Here is a 25,177-nt window from a genome sequence, read left to right on the forward strand (position 1 = left end):
AATACAACCTGCACTCCCAATTCCTTCACCCTTTTACCCGGAGTACATAGTCTCTAATAATAATAATAATAATAATAATAATAATAATAATAATAATAATAATAATAATAATAATAATAATAATAATAATAATAATAATAATAATAATAATAATAATAATAATAATAATAATAACAACAACAACAATAATAAATACTCTTTATTGCATTAGCAAGAAAGCCATAGCAACTGTACAGGATTAAAAAACACACACAATTGTCAAATTTGTATATAGGTCGACAGTTATCAGCTGTAAACAAATTAAACTCAGGGAGATTTGTTTTCTTAATCACCACGGCTAGAAAGGAAGCTACTATAGCCGTGGTTTGAGTGTCAGGGGAGTTATCAGACAATAGCACTGAAACTGCCCAAGGAAGGAGGGGAAGCTTTTCTTTTCAGTCTCTTTTAATATGTTCTGAGCTGTGCCAGGTTGTATCATTTGTTACCACATAGATGAGCAAGAAGGGATAATAATCCGTGGGCTTGATGTGTCTTCCTACCCTTTCCGTCACATCCTGGATGCATGCACCCGGTAGACAGCATACCTCTCGAGAAGACAAGTCCGGTCGGCACACTTTAGCTTCTACCCCTAGCTGACACTGGCTTGGGAAATTCCTGGAGGTTTGGGGACAGAGCCTGGGGAGGGTGCTCAGCAGGGTTGTGATTCCATGAAGACTGCCCTCTGAAGCTGCCATTTCCCTTAGGTGAACGGATTTTTGTAGTCTGGAGATTAGTTGTAATTCTGGGGGACTCTGGGTTTTGCCTAGAGGATGACAACTCTCGCCAGTTTCCTGCAGCAGCCGTTTTGTGGTTTGCTCCACTTCCTTCAGCACCCACCAGACTGTGTCAGAAGGTACCCACAGGCTCAAAAAGGTTGGGGACACCGGTCTGGACAAGTAACTATTGGTTTCATTTGGGCAGTCCTTTCTTGGGGTGAGGGTTTCTGTTTTGACTGCCACTCGGGTGGCTAACGGACAGCATCACTCAGGAGTGAAAGGGATTGTTCTTCTGGCATCTTAGGTCATCCCTTGTCAGGGGCATTTCAATGCTTGGTAGGAGTTGCCTAGCCAATCAAGTGCTTTGTAGGGCTGCTGCTTGGCATATACGCATTCTTTCACCAACCATTCCATTGCTGGGTGCCATGCAGCAGTTGACGGTCAGTCATGTAGAAGAAGGTACGTAGTTCCAGAGTCATTCCTCAGTCCTGATCCTCCTTGACCTTGCTGCAGAAAGGGGCAATTTGGTCTCAGCGGTGGTGGAGTAATCTGTCCCGTGCAAATGGAAAGAAGCTAGGCTTAGACATGTGCTCAGTAAAGGGGGGGGGATGATATTTATTAGCAATGTTGTTGCTTTCTTTGCTGTACATTGGAGGTTATTTGCTGGCGTTTGTGATAGGTTGTGGAGGCTTTTCCTTGCAATGTGGCCCTGCCTTCTGACTGAGAGAAGGGCCTACCTTCCGGTCAGAATGGCCCACTGAAGGGGGAAGGGAGACCAAGATTTACCCCCCATGGAAGCCTGATAACTTTCAGGGACAAATTATGCAGATTGTACACACAGGCTTATATTTGTCTTGTGAAATTCTGGTTTTGAAGTATTTAATTCGGGGAGGAGGAGACAGAGAAAGATTGACGCTTGTCACATTTGTGCCTGTCTCTCTCCACAAAGGAGCTCAGAGTAGCAAATGCAGGTTTCTCCCTGTTCTGTCTGTGTGGAAGGTTGAGTGATAGTGGGGGGCGGTCACATGCGAGAGATAAAGTGTGTGTGGGGGAAGCGAGGCTATTTCTGCCGGAGGAATTTGACTCGCAGTTGTGCGATCACACAGTCCTTGGAAGCTGCGGGCACAGCCCACCACTGCATGATCAGACGCAACTGTGGGTGAGTCGGGTTTGTTTGTTTTTTTGCTGTTTGTTTCTGATGATCTTGCACGAGGAATTGATGAATCACATCTCCGCACTGAGGTCTCCCTATGGAATGTGCGATGATGCGCATACTGAGAAGGGGGGGGGAAACAACGGCACGGAGTCGGGATGGCCTGATCAGACCAGCCCGACGCCATGAGAGTGTGCTGGAGCGATCAGACAGGGGAAAGTCCGTCTGTGGCCCGTAGCAACCCATTTGCTACCGGACTTTCCCTGGTGTCTTTTTACTCCGCTTCGGCAGCAGAGCAAAACAGGTTGCCGACGGGCTCAGGGCACTTCCCAGATGTTTGTGTCTGATCACGCCCTTTAAATCCACCCGGCATTCACGCCTATGGTGGGGCTAACTGCGTGTGTGATCACGCCCAGTGTCTGGGGCAAGGTCACTCAGAGGGCATCATGGGCGGAGTAGGCACCTCCCCCCTTTTTGGTGAGTGGTGTGTGTGTGTGTATGCCTGGAAATCATGGTTGACATTTGGTGACCCCTGGTGGGGCTTGGATGTTTCAAAGAGGTGACTTACTCTTGCCTGCCTCTGCATCCCAGCCCGGGTATTCCTTGGAGGTCTCCCTTCCAAGTACTTGCCAGGGTCGGCCCTGCTTAGGTTCAGAGATCTGACAAGATCGGGCTTGCCTGGCCTATCCAGGTCAGGGTGGAGCAGACATTTAATGCACGTGCTTTTGGTTCGAATGTAACCCTGGAACCACTATAACCCACTGGACTCAATATTTGGCTCTACAAATGAACAGGAAGGGGAAGCATCAAACCATTACAGGCTTGGGAAAGGAGGAGGGCATCATTCAGTGTGTTTATGTTCCTCCACGAGAACTTAGAATCCTGTTGCTTTTTCATGAAAGTACCAAGATGCCAGGGGTTTTGTTTGCTTGTTTAGCACAGCCTGCATTTGATCAGTATGGAATTGCCATCCTGATTGCCTGGGGTCTGGGTCTGCCCTTAGCAATCTTTGTTACAGTGCCACTCCTTGTAGTCTCACTCTCTCTGGCTAGCATGTGCAAAGAGCTCATGATCTGCATCCTAGCATTGGCTCACGCTGAACGCAGCTGGAGCCAGATTCCGTGCCTTGGGTATGTTGTTGATCCTCTCTGTCTGGGAGGCAGCGTGGGTGGAGTTGCTTCTGCAAGGCTGGCCAAGCAACTGCAGAGCTGTGCTTTAGATCAAACTGATGGCTTTCTCTTTCCTTCCCCGTGGAGTATCTAAAAATAGCGGTATAGTTATGGCATGTATCCTAAAGACTGTCGTGGCTCCCGTATGCAAAATCCAGGCTCAGCTTTCTGTGTCAAATACTTGGAAAGGTTTGGAAGGAAGTCCATCCAAATGTATCTAGCTATTTTCCCCCCAAGTAGCTATTTTAGTTTTTAGAATACCCCTAATTGTGCAATACTTTTTTTAAAGAGACACTGCGGCAGCTTAAGTGGATGACTATGTTGGTTGCAGAATACACACTGAATAGACACTTGCGATATTGAGTTACCGCTATGCTCAGAAACAATAAGCTCCTAGCATTTCATGGCCCAGATGCGCACAAGGGTCTCTCTGTCCTTGGGAGCCTTCTCTGGAGAATGTAGCTGGCCACTGTTAGAAGGCAGATTGCTGGGCTTGAGGGACCACTGGTTTGCTCCAATATAGATTTCCCATGTTCTTTAACGTAGTCCAGTAAAACTTGGCAAATAAGTCTGTGCCTGGACTCCCGAGGAAGAGTCAGGCCTTCAGTTGCCTGTCATGGCCATCAAATCCTCCTCTTTTTTTGCCTCTCTCTTTCCGCTCTATCTTGGAGCCAAGACCAGCTATTCTCTGTGAGTTCAAGACCAATGGCGAACTGTGACCTCTATCTCTTTAACAATGAAGGTGATGGTATTTGTAGCCATATATCTGACAAAATGGTGAATGGCCTCTGCACTCTATGATCAGATTCTCCTTGTCTTCTTTTTCATAGTCTGAGAACTATCCTGTAACCACGTGCTACCTGCCCTAGGCTCCTTTTTGACGTGAAACTTGTTTTACATAGGGACTTCCTGAACCCTTGATCAAATACAAGGAGAGTGCCACATTCTTTTAGCTTGAAAAAAATCCTTCTGGGATGGTAGCTGCCTCCACAGCCTTCAGTGAGGGCGCACCTCTTCCAGAGTTAGCAGAACAGCCCTTTGGTCACAACCTTATTATACTTTGGGAAAGCCAGAAGGGAGACAGCCTTTGGCAAAGCAGTGCTCAATGCTGTCTTCATAAGAACATAAGAACCCCCAAGCACCAACAAGACAGAGCATCACTTGCCCCAGAGTCCCTACAATGTTCCCTCTAAGCTGTGGAGTCTTGTGAGCAAAAAGTCTGCTTTGTGAGCTACCGGCATTAAAGTTGTGAGCAAGCGATTTGGCTACTGCATAAATTAGTTAGCTCTGGAGCCATCCTTCCTGAGCTAAGACAAAAATGTGTGAGCCAGGGGCTAAAAAACTGTGAGCTAGCTCACACCAACTCAGCTTAGAGGGAACACTGGTCCCTATCTATACCTTGTGGCTAATAGCCACTGATGGACCTCTGCTCCATATGCTTATCTAATTCCCTTTTGAAGCCGTCCATGCTTGTAGCCGCCACCACTTCCTGTGGCAGTGAATTCCAAGTGTTAATCACTCTTTGGGTGAAGAAGTACTTCCTCTTATCCGTTCTAACCCGACCGCTCAGCAATTTCATGGAGTGCCCACAAGTTCTTGTATTGTGAGAAAGGGAGAAAAGTACCTCTTTCTCTACCTGCTCTTTCCCATGCATAATCGTATAAACCTCAATCATGTCACCCCTCAGTCATCGTTTCTCCAAGCTAAAGAGCCCTAAGCGCCTTAACCGTTCCTCATAGGGAAAGTGTTCCAACCCTTTTATCATTCGAGTTGCCCTTTTCTGCACTTTTTCCAAAGCTATAATATCCTTTTTAAGGTGTGGTGACCAGAATTGCACACAGTATTCCAGATGAGGTCGCACCATTGATTTATATAGCGGCATTATGATATTGGCTGATCTGTTTTCAATACCCTTCCTAAAAATCCCCAGCATAGCATTGGCCTTCTTTATTGCAGTCACACACTGTCTCGACATTTTCAGTGAGTTATCTACTACAACTCCAAGATCTCTCTCTTGATCAGTCTCTGCCAGTTCAGACCCCATCAACGTGTATTTATATTTAGGATTTTTGGCTCCAATGTGCATCACCTTGCACTTGGCCACATTGAACCCCATTTGCCATGTTGACGCCCACTCGCCCATCCTTGACAGATCCCCTTGGAGTGCCTCACAATCCTCACTGGTTTTCACCACCCTGAACAACTTCGTATCATCCGCAAATTTAGCCACTTCACTGCTTACTCCCAACTCCAAATCATTAATGAACAAGTTAAAAAGCAGTGGACCAAGTACTGATCCCTGTGGTACCCCACTGCTTACACCCCTCCACTGGGAGAACTGCCCATTTATACTCACTCTCTGTTTTCTATTAATTAGCCAGTTTTTGATCCATAAAAGGACTTGTCCTTTTATCCCATGATTTTTGAGCTTGCTTAGGAGCCTTTGATGAGGAACTTTATCAAAAGCTTTCTGGAAGTCAAGGTAAACAATATCTATTGGATCCCCCTTGTCCACATGTTTGTTCACCCCCTCAAAGAACATTAACAGGTTAGTGAGACAAGATCTTCCCTTACAGAACCCATGCTGAGTCTGCCTCAGTAGTTTTTGTTGATCAATGTGCCTACTAATTCTTTCCTTAATAATGGTTTCCACCAATTTACCCGGTATCGATGTCAGACTGATTGGCCTGTAATTTCCCGGATCTCCTCTGGAACCCTTTTTAAAGATGGGAGTGACATTTGCTACCTTCCAGTCATCAGGAATGAAGGCAGATTTTAAGGAAAGATTACATATTTTTGTCAGGAGATCCACAAGTTCACATTTGAGTTCTTTCAGAACTCTCGAATGTCTGCCATCTGGGCCTGGCGATTGATCAGTTTTTGAGTTGTCTTCCTGTGAGCTCACCTGTTTCCAGCTCCATGTCAGTTTGCCAGTCCTTTGTCCATAGTGTGCCTGCATAGAAACCGCCGAGGGAAAAATCTCTGGTTGCTTACATGTAATTGCTGTTCTTCATGTAGTCACCCACCTGTGTCATCTTGCTTACCTCTCCTCCTCTGCAACGTGTGTGTTCTGCCAGTTGTGTCATTCTGGGGAATAATGGGAAGGTGGGAAGATGTGGCCCCACTCCTTTAACTATGCATGCTGGCACTCTGTGCTCAGGATGTGCAGAGCTGTGTTTAAAATCTTAACTTTAGAAACCCATAGTGTAACTGCATAGATGCCCACTCGAAGAACAGGCACGTTAGCATTCTGTTCTTATATATTACAAATACAAAAGGATAGGAGAGAACCAATAATATCCCAGTTTAATTCTTTGGGGAAGGATGGACACAACCCCTTTTCAGGCTGTTGTCCTGCACAGCTGGATCTGGGATCTTGCTGCATCTTGAAAATGATCAGAAAATAGCTATATCTTGAAAACTCTCATGAGGTGGTCACTGGCGTGTGTTCAGAATTGGATAGACTGATGATTATTTAAACTTCCTTGAGATCTTAAGAATCATAGAGTTGGAAGGGGCCATACAGACCATCTACTCCAACCCCCTGCCCAATGCAGGACCAGCCTAAAGCATCTCTGACAAATATTCGTAGCCTCTTCTTGAAAGCTGTCAGTGAAGGGGAGCTAACCACCTCCCTAGGCAGCTGATTCCATCTTTGAACCACTCTGACCGTGAAAAGGTTTTTCCTAATATCCAGCCAATACCTTTCTGCATGTAATTTAAGCCCATTGCTTCGGGTCCTATCCTCTGCTGCCAACTGGAACAGCTCCTTGCCCTCCTCCAAATGACAGCCTTTCAAATATTTAAAGAGAGCAATCTCCTCTTCTCCAAACCAAACATTCCCAAGGCCCTCAGCCTTTCCTTGTAGGGCTCAGTCACCAAACCCCTTGTCATCCTCGTCGCTCTCCTCTGCACCAATGCTCCCTCTAAGCTGTAGAGTCTTGTGAGCAAAAATTCTACTTTGTGAGCTCCTGGCATTGAAGTTGTGAACGAGCGATTTGGCTGCTACATCAGTTAGCTTGCTGTGGAGCCATACTTCCTAAGACAAAAATGTGTGAGCCGGAGGCTAAAAAACTGTGAGCTAGGTCACACTAACTCAGCTTAGAGGGAACACTGCTCTGCACCCTCTTGATTTTTCCATGTTTGTCCAGGTTTGAGGAGTGTATGGAATTTAATGTATAATAAATGCAAATCAGGTATGCGTAAAAAAATTAAATTAAGCAGAGATAAGGAAAACTGGCAATAACTTAGTGAAATTGTATGTCGGTGTACACATAGTTATTATGTGTGTGCACCATAAGCAGTAAGTATCTGGTCAGGAAATGTACAATTGCTTACAACTTAATATTCTCACCATTATCTCATGCTAATCTCAAACTCTCCCATCTTGTATTTCTCCTTATTCTGTTTTTCCCCTTTAATCTGATGTTCCCCAGGCCTTCATGGCTGCAGTGACATGACATGGCATGTGTTATTCTTTATCTTTACTGAGCTGATCAAATGCTAGATTACCTGGTACTGGAGAACATTTCTACACTTCCTTTGTCATGGTTCAGCCATTACCTAGACTTTTGGGAACATAAGAATTCTGAAGGAACAGGGGGACTACTAGGAAGGACTGCCCCTGAAAGAGCCAGGTAGTTTTGTGAGAGCCCTCCATGAATTGATACTCCTGTCAGAGCTGTGGTTGATCTGTAGAATACAGCAGTGATCTGAGTACCTGATATGAGTGCCTTCTTCCATCCCAAAGAGACCGTTCTTGGGTTAATGAAGAATTTGGGAGAATGCACTTAGCAGGCAGACTGATTGGGGCATCGGTGGAGGACAACTTGAAACTAATACCATCAAACACAAAACACACACGCACACTTGGGTTCCTCTACTTGAGATGGCAAAAGCATCTACACTTCTCTGCAACCATCGCACCTGTACAATGTGATTCAACTGAACTGTTCCAAGTTGTGAAACATCAGAGCAGACCCCGTGTCTTATTGGCTCATATAATATGGCGACTCATTTTGACATTTGCTAAGCTTTGGACAGACAGAAATTGCTCCCAACCATTGTGATGGGGAGGTCATTGGGTTTGTCAGCTGAGTTCTGGAATGTTGTTGGAATTCAGACTCATTGCCCTTTGCTTGGGTGAGTTTCAGTTATGGAAGTCCAGTGCTGGAGGCAAGTTGCTTTGGAAGCAAAGGGCGGAACCATGCATAGACCACGGGTTTGTGCATTCAGTTCCTAACTGAGTTAGGTGCTTTGGAAGCATGCTCGTTTTAAATCTTGCTAATGGCCCCTTATGTCATGTTTGTGTCCTTGCAACTTCTTGTTGCCTTATAAGCTGCCTTGAGTATAAGGAGATAAGGTGGGACATAAATATTTGCAATAACTAAGTAAGCATATCTGTAGTTAAGGCTTGCCCTTCTTAACTAGTGACAAATATATTGGTTGCAGGAATTTATATCTTGCTGTTCTACAAAAATATGTCCAAGGTAGCTTACCAAAGGAATCCAGACACGAAAGTAAACCAACTACCTGCTGCTTTTAGGTAAGGTTGTAAAAGGTGTTGGAAAGAGTCTAAAACAGCAAATTGAAACAGAACTCAAAAGCTGTGTACAGCAACATAGAATAAAAACACTAAATCCACATAGAATGCATTGGCATCAGTTGAAGCCATCTAAGATCAGTCCGTGTGCTCTTATAGTACATATTAGAAACAGTATTAATTAGAAGAGAAGAGATTGGATTTATACCCCGCCCTTCACTTGGAGTCTCAGAGCGGCTTACAAACTCCTTTCCCTTCCCCTCCCCACAACAGACACCCTGTGAGGTGGGTGGGGCTGAGAGAACTCTGACACAAACTGCTCTTTTTCAAGGACAGCTGTGCCAGAGCTTGTGACTGACCCAAGGTCACATCAGCAGGTGCAAGTGGAGGAGTGGGGAATCAAACCCGGTTCTCCCAGATTAGAGTCCGCGCACTTAACCACTACACCAGTTAGCGGAATGAAATCCCTATAAGTTGAAAACCTACAATCCGCCCTTTGCCATAACAAATATCAGTGGCCTTCCAAAAAAGATTTTGTCAGGAGATCATCGAAGAAGGGGACAGTTGTTCCTTACCGGCAGGGAAATTCCATAATTGGGGGGTGGGTGGGGACAGCCATAAAATCCCTACTGCCAGGGCCCCACAGTGAATCACATCGTGCTGACCTGTCTTGCGGCACCCGGGTCTTGAACCGCTGAACTACTGACCTTCCACAGGATCAAGTTCAGCGTCTTAACCACTTGAGCCACCGCAGGGAAATTCCATAATTGGGGGGTGGGTGGGGACAGCCATAAAATCCCTACTGCCAGGGCCCCACAGTGAATCACATCGTGCTGACAATCTTGAAGGAGATATTTGTGAAGAGGAAGAAGGCGGCAGCAGATGGGCATCAGTTTGGCAATGGCAGAACAAAGGGGTGAGCTTGTCAACAAGCGTTTCCATCCAGTCAGGGGTCAGGCTGATCTTCCCTGGCTTACTTGGCACGAAGGCAATGTGAATGCCTGAGAGCCCCAAGACTTCTCACTGGAGACGGAGGCCAGAATGACCTTTCCCTGACTAGTGAGTTTGCAGGGTAGGGAGCAAACCTCTTCCTAGCAGGGAAGGAAAAGGAGCTCTTGAAGCTGCTGAGGTAGCAGAAGCCAGGCTGGTCTTCTCCTTGCCATGGTGTTCTTAATGGTGGCGGGGGGGGGGGGGGGCCCGGCTGGTGTGTAGAGGCCCAAGCAGCCTCTCCCTTGCATCTTTAGTCTCTGAGCATCTGGAAGCTGGAGCAGATCTCTTTCTGGCAGGGAGGGGCAAAGCCAGCTCCACAGGGCTGGGCTGGTTCTCCCCTTAAGGGTGATTGTACATGAGGAACTTTTTGAGTGCATGAGATGTGCCATAAAAATGCTAAGTGTTATTCCACAGAAGCCTCAGAGACCTACGAAGATCCTCTGGTTTATGATTGCAGCCAGTTCTGTAAATTCACCGCAAACTTCCAGAGTTCAGAATTTTTTTTCTTTCACTTGTCATATTTTCCTCCTTATTAAGCAGGACGCGATCTTTGTGGCGAGTAGCGAGATCCTTGTAAGAGTAAGTGGACTGCATCCTGCTCGAAAACAACTGTTTGGAGTGGTCAGGGGCCAAGCCTGGGGACATGCTGTTATTTTTAAAAAGTGCATTAGTTTCTGGTTTTGTTTTTAGTTTTAAAGATGAGAAGGCTTGGCTTGTGATCTCGGAGTGCTCGGGCAGAGAAGCAGAACTAGCAGATCAGCCGCCTTGTCATGTGAGAGCTTTGGCCACAGGAAAAACAGAAAGCTCTGGGAGCAGAGGACTGTCTAGCATGTGCTAGCTAATCCTGTCTCCAGAAGACTGCTTCGAAAGGTGTCTAGCTGGGGAAGGCAGGACAGGATCCAGCAGAAAAGACCCTCTCTTCTATCATTACACTGAGGAAGGTTGCCTTCTGCACCTTAGCTAGTGCTGCTTGGAATGCAGTCGAACAGGCTGAAACATCTGAAACCCTCACAAGAGTCTAATGAAGCATGGTCCGAGTATTGCATCGCCTCACTTCTGCTTAAAGGAGGGGTGGGGAGTGAAACAGCTGATTCAGATCACTGCATTATAAAATGCTGTGAATTGATGCCCCTCTCGCTGTATCCTTGCCTATAAAAGCAAGGTAGTCCTGGTAGTCCAGCCTTCTGAAGGAGAGGTCAGGCAGGCCACTTGTGCTGATCTGAACTGGCCTGCAAAGTAGGCTTTGGGGGATGAGGCACATATTGCAAGGGTCACAGAACATGTTGGGGGATCGAGATGGCAGGCTTGGAGCCAGAATGGGTCTTCCTGGAGGTCCTGGGCATTGAAGAAGAAGAAGAGAAGAGATGGGATGTATACCCCGCCCTTCACTACCCAAAGGAGTCTCAGAGCGGCTTACAAACTCCTTTCCCTTCCCCTCCCCAAAACAGACACCCTGCGAGGTAGGCGGGGCTGAAAGAGCTCTGACAGAAACTGCTCTTTTTTTCAAGAACAGCTCTGACAGAACATTGGCCATTCCTACCTGGTGCTCCAGCTGCATTTGGGATGGATGTTCTCTGCCATTCAGCCACAGGAAGGCCTTCTTGTACCACCGCAGAGGGTCCTACAGTGCACCTCTCAGATAGTGAATGGCGGGATCATCAGTGTCCCTAGGAATATTACTGCCTGAAGCAATCCCATTGGGGTTCCTCTGCTGTTTGGAGAATGGAGTACTACTTGCTCCCAGTTTTTGGCCTTTCCCAGACAGGAGGCAGGAAGTGTACCTCAGTATCAATTTCATTCAGATGTTTCCTCCTCCTCTCTCCATTCTCCCCATGGGGAGCAAAGCAAGTGACGTGACAAGGGGCAGCAGTGCAAGGCAGCCAAGGTGAAGTCTCTTGATACTAGTGCATACGGAAGCACATTGCATCTCTAAGTGGCTGCAGTATTTTCCTTGTGCATGCCCAAGAAACGTTTATGTAACCAAGGATTAAGCATGCATAGTCAGGAGGTCTGATGCGGCTTAGTCTGCTGACTCCAGTTCTTGAACAGAAACTCTGGTATGACTTGCCTTTCTGTCAAGACTGTCCATGTAGGTCTGGCTGTAGCTCTGTCTCAAATTGCGAGTCCCACAAACACTGTAAAATCACACTGTGAACTACTTTGTTGCTATTCAGAATGTTAGCGGTACCAAGGGCCTGACAGACAAGCGTAGAAAACTATACAAGACTTGAAGGCCCTGTCCAGTGCATAGGTCTTTCCACCCCATTTCCTCTGTAGAGATTCCTTTCCTGCCTTAACCTCCCCAGAAAGTGGCAGGACCAGGTGATTACTGGGGTGGATTCTATTCTACCACTCCACTGAGCAAAGCTTATTTCTTTGTTATAATATTTATAACCCACCATTCCCTTTGGCTCAGGTTTGAAGGCTTCCTCCAAATTAAGTGGTTCTTCCATTGGAGGAAGAGCAACTTAAGTTGGAGGAAGGCTAGCTGGAGGACTGTTGGATCCGCCCTGCTATGATCCAGGGAGTCTGGCAGAACAGGGACTGGCACTCATTCAGGCTCTGGTTGGTGGCCTGGGCTTTAGACAGAACTTCTGCTGGCTAGTAGCGTGATGTGATCCTGGCAGCATCCCATCATCCCCCTCTGTCGTCAGACCATGGATATGTTACAGAGGCCAACCCATGTGCTATACTTTCTTCCATCTGCCACCATGTTCCTGCAGATGAAGGAGGAAGGGTGCTGGCCATTGCCCATCCATCATTCAACTTGCTCATGGGTTTGGCTGCAGGCTGCAGTACAGCTGCTCCAAGTGTTTCTTTGTCATGCACAGTCTTCTGTACGTTTCTTCTAGATTCCTATTGCAGCTTATGGATTGCATCTTCCAGTCTGTATCATAGAACTTCTCTTTTTTCCTGAGATGAGTTGTGCTTTTGGGTTTGTTTGTTTTTTGCTTTTTAAAGACTGCTTTTCATGTAACTTGTGCTGCTGGAGCTAAGCAAGGCAGCGGCTTTAATTAAATTGCAAGATAAGCACCCCGCTTGTCTGCCGTTGTTTTCTGAATAACATGCATGAAATCACAATTCAGTAGATGCAGTGAAACCAAATAAAATAATAAAATGCTAGAAGAAATTATATGAGTCGGCAACAATAAGCCCAGTTCATAGGAACAGAAGGAAATTAACCAAAGGGTTAGCTGGGTAAACAGAAAAGTCTTGGCATGGCTCTTGAAATTGAAAAGATCTAGTGTCAGATGACATGTCGGTGGAGTGCTCCGCTGCTGGTGTGCCACTACAGCAGAAGACCTCTCGGGTGGAAACCCACACCCTATTTGTTGGGAGCACCAGCAGCCGGTCCTGAATAGATTATCTCAGGTTCATATGGGAGTATGTGGCTTTTTAAATTCCCACTTTTTCAAAGGAGAAGAAGAAGGTGGGGTATAAATCCAATCTCTTCTTCTTTTTCAAAGGAGCTCAGAGTGGTACGTGTGGATGTGTCCTGTTTCTCCCCCCACCCTGCATCCCTGCGAGGTAGATTAGCCAAAATGACGATGAGTGGTCCAAGATCACCCAGTGAACCACATGGTCGAGCAGAGAGGTGAACCAAAATGTCACTGATCTTGGGTGTACCCTTGTTTGTACAGAAGCATGGGATGCTTCATGGTAAAGGCACAAGGCAGCTTATTTGTGATCAGAGCCTGCGACCCTATGTCTTAACATCTGTTTTGGTGAACCAACGGGAAGGTTTGGGTGGTTTTCTGTTTTGATCTGGTCTATTTTTATCTTGCCTTGTGAAGTCCCTTTACATCATATTTACCCAAAGCTGAATGCACAACATCCTGGAATAACTTGTTGAGAAGACACCCTGTAGGAATTCTCTTTTGCCGCACATCAGGTTCCACTTAGCAGCATCTGCCTTTCCTGGCAGCGCCTTGGAGAGAGGATCATGATTTTTGTAGTTGTTCAATCTGAAGTTCTTACTGTAGTCCACAGGAAGGTAATGCTTTGTGGGCTTCCTTCTCAGCTGGCTCATGGTAATTAGAAACATGGGGTGTAGGTGGAGACATGACACTCTATGGCAGAGGCTTTTCCCCACCTTCCTGCTCTTGCATTGCTTACTGTTCTCCACTTATGCCTTTTGAGCAGCTAGGAAGGTCCATCGGTGGCTATTAGCCACAAGGTATAGATAGGAACTCTCAGGCTGGGGCAAGTGTTGCTCTGTATTCTTGGTGCTTGGGGGATGGGGAAACAGTGGGAGGACTTCTAGTGTCCTGGCCCCACTGCTGGACCTCCTGATGGCACCTGGTATTTTTGGTCACTGTGTGACAGAGTGTTGGACTAGATGGGCCATTGGCCTGATCCAACATTGGCTTCTCTTACGTTTTTATGTACTTGCTGTCTTTCCCCAGGCTGCTCAAAAAGCTTGCTGTGCCTTCTCAGAATCCTGACTCTTGGCCCCATTGAGCTTGGCGGGGTTCACCTGAGTTCAGCTGCTAAAGGAATGTCTGACACCTCTGTTCCCTTAAAAGCAAAGTACACAGGGTTGCATAGTGCAAAGCAGGCCTAAATGGAAACTGTCTGGCCACAGGCAACAGTGGTCCTATTCTTGGACTGTTTGCCAGTTGTTTTTGTTGAGAAGACTGGATGAGAAGGTGGGGTAGTCTATATGTTCACTGAACTGGATCCTCCAGATGGGGCCAACTATTTTCTGGACTGCTCTAAGAGTTTTCACTGGCAATCCTGTTGAAACCCCAGGTCAGCCTATGCAGTGGACTGAATGCACTCGATTGCTGCCCAACACCTTTGTCTGCTCGTGAGAGATCATTTGGCTCTGGTTCATGGAGTAGCACTGAAGCCAAAGAGAAGGAATCTCACGCAGAAGCCAGTGGAATTCACTTTACAGCCTGTCCAGGGCTGGTCCTGCATCTGGCATTCGCTCCACATTTTCTCAACACTAAGGCACTATTCAAATACCCTGGGCCAACACCATACTGATGGCAAAGTTTCCCCTGAGTGGCCATAAAACGGGCATAAATCTATGCAGAAGGTACCATAGAAACCGAATGATCCAAGAAAGTGAAAGTGGCATGCAATGCAGAAACTACCATAAAATCCGATGATCCAAGAGAATGAAAGTAGCATGCAACGTGGGGGGGGGGATAATTTATACCCCACCCTTCACTACCCAAGGGAGTCTCAGAGTGGCTTACAAACACCTTTCCCTGTGAGGTAGGTGGGGTTGAAAGAGCTGTGACAGAAACTGCTCTTTTTCAAGAAGAACAGCTGTGCCAGAACTATGGCTTGTCCAAGGTCATGCAGCAGGAGCAAGTGGAGGAGTGGGGAATCAAACCCGGTTCTCCCAGATTAGAGTCCGCGCACTTAACCATTACACCAAACGGAGGGAAAAACCAATGCAGAATTGCCCAAGGAAAGGGCTAGGGCCATGCAGGATTTAGCACAGATGGGACCTCCCTTCCTAGGAGCCCTCCTCCCTACATACCCCTTCTTTCTTTCCTCTGCCTGCTTCAGCCCTGGAGTGCAGGCAAGGGTCTTAACTGGTTGCCACCACTCTGGAGAGCCAGTTTGGTGTAGTGGGTAAGAGTGGCAGACTCTAATCGGGAGAACTGGGTTTGATTCTCCACTTCTACTCCACACAAAGCCTGTTGGGGGACCTTGGGGCGCTCACAGCTCTCTCAGCCCCACCTGCCTCACAAGGTGCCTGTGGTGGGGAGAGGAAGGGAAGGTGATTGTGAGCCACTCTGAGACTCTTTAAGGCAGAGAAAAGTGGGATATAAAAACCTGTTATTTTTCTGTTTCTGTGGCTTTACTGGAGAGGGCCCAGAGCACCCTCCCTGTCCCCCTGGCAACTTCCTTTTCAGTCAGGGCATGCCCTCGTATATGACCAAGTGTGAGGTGTGAAGGACCCAGGCAGAGTGAACAAGGAACACCAGATGGTATAACCGTTAACTAAATAGGAGAAAAGTTGTAAAAATGGGTTGGAATTAATATAGGGTGTTACCACAACTACAAAACTCACCCAGAAAAGAAGTTGGCGGGAAAACAACAAAGCTCCCTGATGCAGCTGCCATACCTAGTTCCTACTCCTGTGTCAGTACGTGATCCCAGTAGGCCAGACTCACCCGGAGTGGGGCCAGAGATCAATTCCCACAAAATCAGCCTCACTGCTGTGCAGTTTCAGGGAGTGAATGCGCTCTCTCTCTGTGCAGGGCCTTGTATGCTTTCTATCCAAGCTCTTCCTCCACATCAGTGCTTGGTGTCTGCTTTTCCCTCAATTTCTCTCCAGCCCAACCATAAGGGTGCTTGGGAACTGGTGATTGGGAACTGCTTTGACCATCCCAAGCAACTCAGAGGGTGCTTGGGAACTGGTGGCCTGTCGGCATATTTACATGAGGCCTTTGCGGAAGGCAGGCCTCCTTGAGACTTGCACACCACTGGGGCCTAGGATCATGAAGCAGCCTACTTGTAGTGCAAAGAAATCTTCGCTGCCATCTTTGTATCTGTTCCGTGCCATCCAAAGTTGTTCCATGTGTGGAAGCATCTTTTATGTACCGGGTCTCAAAAGAGTTAGCAACTCTCTTGCCAGTTTGTAAGTGCTTAGTGAATGATTTCTGTCCGATTCCAAGGCAAACCATTCAACATCACAGTAATTCAAGTGTATGCCCCAACCACTGATGCAGAAGAGGCTGAAGTGGACCGGTTCTATGAAGACCTACAACACCTCCTAGAACTAACACCAAAAAATGATGTCCTCATCATCATAGGGGACTGGAATGCTAAAGTAGGAAGTGAAAAGGTAACTGGAATAACAGACAAGTTTGGCCTTGGAAAGCAAAATGAAGCAGGGCAAAGGTTAACAGAGTTTTGTCAAGAGAACACACTGGTCATAGCGAACACCCTTTTCCAACAACCTAAGAGGCGACTCTACACATGGACATCACCAGATGGGCAACACCGAAATCAGATTGACTATATAATTTGCAGTCAAAGATGGAGAAGCTCTATCCAGTCAGTAAAAACAAGACCTGGAGCTGACTGTGGTTCAGATCATGAGCTACTCATTGCAAAATTCAGACTTAAACTGAAGAAAATCAGGAAAACCACGAGGCCATTCAGGTTTGACCTAGATCACATCCCTGATGAATATACAGTAGAGGTGAAGAATAGATTCAAGGGTCTGGATTTGATAGATAGAGTGCCTGAAGAACTATGGACGGAGGTTCGTGACATTGTACAGGAGGCAGCAATCACCACCATACCAAAGAAAAAGAAATGCAAGAAAGCAAAATGGCTTTCTGATGAGGCTTTACAAATAGCAGAGGAAAGAAGGAAAGCGAAAGGCAAAGGCGAAAAGGAAAGATTTACCCAACTGAACGCAGATTTCCAGAGAACAGCAAGGAGAGATAAGGAGGCCTTCCTGAATGAACAGTGCAAAGTAATAGAAGAAAACAATAGAATGGGAAGGACTAGAGATCTCTTCAAGAAAATTGGAGAAATCAAGGGAGCGTTCCATGCAAAGCTGGCCATGATAAAGGACAAAAACGGTAGGGACCTAACAGAAGCAGAAGAGATTAGGAAAAGATGGCAAGAATACACAGAAGAACTATACAAGAAAGACCTCGATGTCCTTGACAACCACGACGGTATAATCACTGACCTCGAGCCAGACATCCTGGAATGTGAAGTTAAATGGGCCTTAGAAAGCATTGCTAACAACAAAGCTAGTGGAGGTGATGGTATTCCAGCTGAGCTATTCAAAGTCTTAGAAGATGATGCTGTTAAAGTGCTGCACTCCATTTGCCAGCAAATTTGGAAAACGCAACAGTGGCCACAGGATTGGAAAAGATCAGTATACATTCCAATCCCAAAGAAGGGCAACGCCAAGGAATGTTCAAACTATCGCACAATTGCACTCATATCACACGCTAGCAAGGTCATGCTCAAGATCCTACAAGCTAGGCTTCAACAGTACGTGGATAGAGAACTACCAGAAGTACAAGCTGGGTTTCGAAGAGGTAGAGGAACTAGAGATCAAATTGCCAACATTCGCTGGATTATGGAGAAAGCAAGAGAGTACCAGAAAAATATCTACTTCTGCTTCATTGACTATGCTAAAGCTTTTGACTGTGTGGATCACAACAAACTATGGCAGGTCCTTAAAGAGATGGGAGTACCAGACCACCTCACATGTCTCTTGAGAAACCTGTATAAGGGCCAAGAAGCGACAGTTAGAACCGGATACGGAACAACTGATTGGTTCAGCATAGGAAAAGGAGTACGACAAGGATGTATACTGTCACCTTGCTTATTTAATATATATGCAGAGTACATCATGCGAAATGCTGGCCTGGATGAATCACAAGCGGGAATTAAGATTGCTGGGGAAAAGATCAACAACCTCAGATATGCAGATGATACCACTCTAATGGCTGAAAGTGAAAAGGATCTAAAGAGCCTCTTGCTCAGAGTAAAAGAGGAGAGCGCAAAAGTGGGCTTGAAGCTCAACATCAAAAAAACTAAGATCATGGCATCCGGCCCCATCACTCCTTGGCAAATAGAAGGGGAAGTCGTGGAAGTAGTGACAGACTTCACGTTCCTGGGATCCCAGATCACCGCAGACTGTGACTGCAGCCATGAAATTAAAAGACGCCTGCTCCTTGGGAGGAAAGCGATGGCGAACCTAAACAGCATGATAAAAAGTAGAGACATCACCCTGCCAACAAAAGTCCGCATGGTCAAAGCAATGGTATTCCCAGTAGTCATGTATGGCTGCGAGAGCTGGACTATAAGGAAGGCCGAGCGCCGAAGAATAGATTCTTTTGAACTATGGTGCTGGAGAAGACTCTTGAGAGTCCCTTGGACTGCAAGAAGAACAAATCAGTCAATCCTCAAAGAAATCAACCCTGACTGTTCCCTGGAAGGCCAGATAATGAAACTGAAGCTCAAATACTTTGGCCACCAAATGAGAAGGGAGCACTCACTGGAGAAGACCCTGATGCTGGGAAAGATTGAAGGTCAAAGAAGACGGGGACGGCAAAGGATGAGATGGTTAGACAGTGTCAGCGATGCAACGAACATGAAATTGAGCCAACTTCGGAGGACAGCGGAAGACAGGAGAGCCTGGCGGGAGATTGTCCATGGGGTCGCGAAGAGTCGGACTCGACTGTGCGACTGAACAACAAGTGAATAAAATTGATCATATCTCATTTGGACTCCATGCTTAATTATTGTTAAATTACTGGGTGTTCTTGAGCCATCTGCTTATCAGGTTCACATGTGGATGCTTTTCAGTCTGCACAACCTGAGGACAAGAATTTACAGGGGTGAACCCCCCTCCCTATTCTGCTGGCGAAATCTTCTGGGAGGAGTGTCTGCAAGGTTTCTGACTGGGGCCTGCTGTGCCGATCATGTTACCCCAATGCTATGCCAACTGCAAAGTTGCTAATTTGCTTATAGGCCCAGAGTTTTGGAAGAGCTCTTGATTGCATTGAGGTGTTCTGTGTGGGTTGGTTGGCATCAACAAGATGCTCCTCCCAGTATAGGAGGGGCAACATATGATTGTGTGACTGCTGACCAGCTCTGTATTTGAGTTATGTGGCTGTAGTTGCTGTCAACACACCTCCTTTGTGGGAAATCTCAGTAGTTGCTGCGAGCAATTCTCCTGAGACTATTATGATTTGCCCATGTGCTCACTGTTAACAGCCAAGGTTTCACATTTGTAACTCCAGTGTTGGGCTTCACCATATGTGTGCTAAAAGCCAATCTGGTGTGTTAGAAATTTGTGAAGTCTACACTTAGGGAGTATCATTGTAAATTAATTAGTTCAGCTCTGTTTTCCTAACACCCTCTCTTGCCTTTCTAGTATTTCCTCCCACCTCAATAGTAGAACAGATTCTATTATAAGATTTTACAATGCCGGGGTGGGCGAGCCACCCGTCAGCAGCAAAAACTGCAACTGGGCCAGTGTCTTTAAAAAGATCTGAGGGAATGGATGAATATCTTGGCCAGCAGCTCGCCGCCAGTTTCCACCCGTTGATCCATACAGAGCTGTCTCTGTAGACATTATGAACTGTGAGGGATTGGAAAGGATGCAGGGGACCCAACCTGGTGGTCTGCTGCTGGCAGACCACCGGGTCTTTGTGAAATGGAAAGTCTGTTTCTTCCGCTCATCCAATTTTCTCTCTTCATCCAAGCGGTAATGCGTTTGCCTTTTTCTGTGTGTCTTCCAAGTGTGCTGTTGTTGAGGAGAGTATTTCTGTCACAGTTCTCCATGAATCTATCGAACACTTGCAGACTGCAGCTAGATAAGGGAGCAATACTAGCACAACACAGGGAAACCCAGAAAGATGGAATCCTTTTACCCATGCCTTCTTAATTCCCACTTCAGTGAGAGAGACTGAAAATGAACCTTCCCATTCCCTCTCCCAGTGGGGGTAAAAAGGCTAAAGTTGGTTTGTTCTTCCTGTGGAATACCCCCCCCCCTGATTCAAAAGTCTGTTTCGCTTAACATGGTCACGTGTAGGCAGGTATTTTCCCAAACTGTACAACTGCAGTTGCAAATAAAGAGTGCCTGACTGAAATGGTTGTTAACTCCCTGCTCCCATAGGAACCTTACGCAATCACGGCGGTCATCTTTGGGTGCCCTTGGCCATCTGAGGCAAAGTGGGTAGAAACCCAAGAAAAGAGTTTCTTTTTCAGTCGTGCAGTAAAAGGATGGAATTCTCTCTCCAGGAAGATTCATCCGTACTTCTCAATCATTGTTTTCCAGCAGCAGGGGGTTTTGTGTGGTGTTACCTCACTGACCCCTCTTCCTGTTTATATGTGATAATGTGTGTTGTTTTTAATGGGTTTTATAAATGCATATTTTTAAAAGCTGTTTTCATACTTCCGTTTTTTTGCCATCTTGGGGACTCTACGTTGGGGGAAGGTTGCATAAAAATGTTCTTAATGGATAAATATTGAATAAGTGTTGAATATGGGTGACCTGTGTCCAATCCCCACGCTGCTATTGTACCCCAGAGTGGTTATGAGGAGAAAAAAGAGTGGGGAAGACATGTACATCATCACCCTGAGCTCCCTGGAGGAAGCACGGGATTAAAAAAAAATCTAATAAACAGTAGCAGTAACACATCCTGACATCACCAGAATTCTGTGAGTAGATGATTTGGGATGGCTCATAGGCAACTTAGGACAAAAGTATCTTAGTGGTTAAGAGCACAGACTCTAATCTGGGAGAACCGGGTTTGATTCCCCACTCCTCCACATGCAGCTGCTGGTGTGACCTTGGGCCAGTTACAAGCTATTTCAGGGCGCTTCTCTTATGAGCAGTTCTCGAAAGAGCTGTCTCAGCCCCACCTAGCTCACAGGGTGTTTGTTGTGGGAAGCGGAAGGGAAAGGAGACTATAAGCCGCTCAGACTCCTTCAGGTAGTGAAGGGCAGGGTATAAATCCAATCATCTACTACTACTACTACTATTATTATTATCAGGGGTCTTTTTGTAGAAAAAGAGCTGCAGGAGCTCATTAGCATATGGTATGCTAATAAGCTACTAGGCTATTAGCATAATAGCTCATTAGCATATGCAGTGCCCCCTGCCATCACCAGAAGAGTGATGTCAGAAGGGGAAGCAAAAGGGGGGGAAGGCATCTTCAAAAGCCTCCCCTTCCCTTCCGGGGGGGGGGGGAGGCAAAGAGAGAAGGGATTTAAAGTTTAAACCCCTTCTCACTAGGGTTGGGCCACAGAAGGAGGAAAGAAGGAAGGAAAGAGAGAGAGAGTACAGAGAAGGAATGAAGGAAGGAAAGAGTCAAAGAAAGAGAAGGAAAGAAGGAAGTAAGAAGGAAAAGATAATCCCGTGCTTCCTCCAAGGCCTCCGCCACCCCCCACAGAACCCTCACTTACCCCGGGTTCTGGCCCCAAAAGACCCCTGTGTATAGTAGTGGTTTTACTATTAGGAACGAGGGTAGCTTACTTGAGGGGCAAACTACATGAAGATGGACTCTTAGAATGGACAAAAACTCAGCTTCTGTTACTGTTCCTCTGCTCGCCAGAAGATTTGAAAAGAGATTGCCGCCTTCGTGTCTCTATTCCTCAAAGAGGTGAGCCTCTCAGTTGGTACTGTTTTGTTGCACCTCTGGGGCTCTATGCTTGCCGCTTGTGAACCGCCCTGAGCCTTTGGGAGGGCTGTATAGAAATCTAAATAATAATAATAATAATAATAATAATAATAATAATAATAATAATAATAATAATAATAATAATAATAATAATAATAGGGACTTGCTTTTAAAAATATAGTCCTGTTATACAAAACAAGTCTTTCAACCTGTCCAATCATTACCCTGTACTGGGAAATGTAGAGTGACCCAGTTTCTGTGCCCAGGATACTGCTTAGGGGAGCTGCCTGGCATTGCAGTGTGTTGAGATGTAGCTCCTTAGCAGTAATGTCTTGTAGGAAGAACAACAACTTCTAGATGCTAGAAGGGCCAGGATCCTTTTCTGTTTGTACCATTTACTTGAAAGCCTTCCAGGTAATCTCTTCTGCTTCAGGGGTGAATATTGAGATTTGAATAAGACCCTGACCACCTCTCTGGAACACAGTAGTGACATTTTTAAATCTCCAAGTAATGTCACCCTCCACAGTCTGGCAGATTGATAACTGAGTTAGTGGAATATGTTCTGCTGGAATCCTCTGGGGAAAGGGAATGATGTAGCAGCTCCGTGAGACAATGTTCCCTCTAAGCTGCGGAGTCTTGTGAGCAAAAATTCTACTTTGTGAGCCACTGGCATTAAAGTTGTGAGCGAGACATTTGGATACTGCATAAATCAGTTTGCTCTGGAGCCATCCTTCCTGAGCTAAGAGAAAAATGTGTGAGCTGGAGGCTAAAAAACTGTGAGCTAGCTCACACTAACTCAGCTTAGAGGGAACACTGCTGTGAGATCTAAAAAGCAAGGTCACCTGGGCCAGTCAAATGCCATGCAGGTTAGTTCTGCTCTGTTCTTTTTGAGTTTCCTAATAACTGTGCAGAGGAGCAGTGTAGGTGAAAAGGTGTACACCACTCCCCCCCCCTTTTTTTTTTTGAGTCGTGGGGATAGCAGAGCATCCTTCTGGGCAGGATGATGATCCTCTTCTAGTTGAGTGTTTCCCTGCAGACCCTTATGGGGAGGGTGAGTGGATCTTGGGGTCCTGGATCTCCAAGACATTAGACGTTGTACAGAATGGCCCACTTGGTCGTACCCTAATACCATCAAGGCAACATAAGTGGAAAGGCACATCAGTACCTCGATTGTGAAGGAACAGAGCCATACTTTGTCTCCTAGAAGCTTTCCCCAAAATTTAGGTGGTGGGTTTGAGACTGAATTGGTTGTACGCCAACTCTAAAGGGAGGTTTGTCTCATCTTTTTTGGGGGGAAACTAATACACTCTGGGGTTTAAAAGGGCACATCGTCCGGCACTACCAGCTTCTTCAATTCTTCACCTTTTTGGCCAGCCCTTTTTATTTTGTGGGTTTTCTTTTGGGATTATGCATTTGCTGATTTCTCATGACTTAGCTCCCAAGATTTTGCAAGACCTTTTGAGGGAATCTGCAGAGTGGGCTGGAATGAGTTTGTATGTTAAGCATCTCACTAGCATTTCTCATCTTCAAAAAGGACATTTTCCTTTCCATAACATCTCTCTCATACCTGGTCCAGTCATTAGTGCATTCTGTGTGCTACTTCACTGAATTTCTTGACTTAACATCCCTTAAAAACACTTCTGATTCAGCTGCCTACTATTGGAGTTGCATTCTTTCTTCCAACTTTGTTCAACTTTCAGCATTGGCTTTATTTCTGGGTGGAATTTTCTTGCCCTGCCTGGGTGTCTTCAAGTTAGCACATATTTTTCAGGAGTCTCCAACTTGGAGGCATTTCCGACATCTTTTCAAGTAAAGCTCCGCTAATATGCAAATATCCCATCAACTCTCCCTAAGGACTGGCCAACTAGTGCTCATGTAAAACACAGAATTAGGTACTAGAAAGATTTTTTATGAGTGAAGGTGATACCCTGTCAGAATAATGGGGGGGGGGGGAGCAGCAGGCAATGATGCAGGAAGGTTTTACTTTATTGAAGCCATGAAGCACTTAGAACAGATTCTCTGTTCAGAATAACGAGTTGAGCGTTTGACAGATAGGTTAAAGCAATTTCATAATTACAATAGCCAATAGGTATGGTTCCCGCTCCCGCCTAGAAGGCGCCCAGCGCGCCCAAACCCTGAGAAGCAACGGTTCTCTACAGTTAAACAATTAGACTATTCCCACACTACATATTCATTACAGACTAAGCAAAAGCCTCTTGCTGCACACCACCTGTGGCCTTGGGTTGATAACGCGCCATCAAAGCAAAGCTAGCGTACATGGAAAGGAATGCAGTGGAGGAGATGAGCGCATGGGGTTGAGGGTGGACATGCGCACCAGAGTATACTACTGTTACCATGGCAATAGAGGTTGTCGACAAGCGAGGGGGGAAAAGGGATGCAGACAGGCCCAACACATACATTACAGACACATTGGCAGCTTGCTGACAGGTTAGAGTGTCAGATTGGTATCCTGCAAACCCAGGTTTGAATCCTTATTCTGCCACTGAAGCTTGCTGGGTAACGTTGGGACAGCCACACACATTCTCAGCTTAACCCGCCTCACAGGGTTGTTGCGAGGATAAAATGGAACAGTGGATAATGATGTGAGCTGGACTGGGTTTCTGTTGGTGAGAAAGGTAGGCTATATATGAAGCAAATAAACAGAGAATAATATACACACAGGGTCTGCTGCGGTTCTCTGCAGAGTATAAGCCCTGAAAGCCATCTGCATTTTGTGCAATGTGTCCTCTGTGTGTGTGTGTTTTGAAGTTAGGTAACTTCACGCCATTTCTTCTCCCAGGTTCCAAAGGCATGGAGTGCTCTCCCTCAACTCCCACCATGAACTCCTACTTCTATAAATTCATGATCAACTTGCTCAAGAGATTCAGCAGTGAGCGGAAGCTGCTAGAGATACGAGGTGCCTTCATCATCAGGTCAGATGAAGCAGTACATTCATTTAATTGCTGTATTTAAAGTCTCTAATTTTGATTTTCCTGCATGATGTTTGGTGTCATAATTTGAATAACAGTCCAACAGTTACTGTCATATAATGCTAGAGCAGGGGTGGCCAAACTGTGGCTCGGGAGCCACAGGTGGCCCTTTCACAGATATTCTGCAGCTCCCAGCAGGTTGGCTGCGGAAGTGAAAGGAAGGCATGCTTCCCTGGTTGGTCTTCCCTTCCCCTTGCTTTCCTTCCACCTTCCCCCCCCCCATCATTTCCTCCCTCCCTCCCTCCCCCACTCCCCATCTAAAGTTAAATATCATCTCCCTTATATATAAAAGCCGAATGGTGGTGGCACTTCTCTAGAATATTCCACATGCTCCGGAATTGGTTGGCGCCCTGGTGTGTCACTCAGAATCTGTCCCTATCCACTGGCTGCATTGCTTGAGTCTCGCCTCCAACATTCTAAACAGTTTGCTGTTCCTCTCCCCCCCATAGC

The 25,177-nt window shown here is 46.2% G+C and overlaps 1 protein-coding gene across 1 annotated transcript in view; it reads left to right on the forward strand.

Moving 5' to 3' along the window:
- The window catches only part of VAC14 (Vac14 homolog (S. cerevisiae)), a 171,456-nt gene that overhangs the window by 72,114 nt on the left and 74,165 nt on the right, over positions 1-25,177 (forward strand). Inside the window, 1 exon segment of the mRNA XM_015416443.1 lies at positions 24,538-24,670. Coding sequence (XP_015271929.1) covers positions 24,538-24,670 — 133 coding nt within the window.

The sequence above is a fragment of the Gekko japonicus genome, unplaced genomic scaffold (assembly GCF_001447785.1).
Source record: "Gekko japonicus isolate JY-2015 unplaced genomic scaffold, Gekko_japonicus_V1.1 scaffold1955, whole genome shotgun sequence".
Lineage (NCBI taxonomy): Eukaryota > Metazoa > Chordata > Lepidosauria > Squamata > Gekkonidae > Gekko > Gekko japonicus.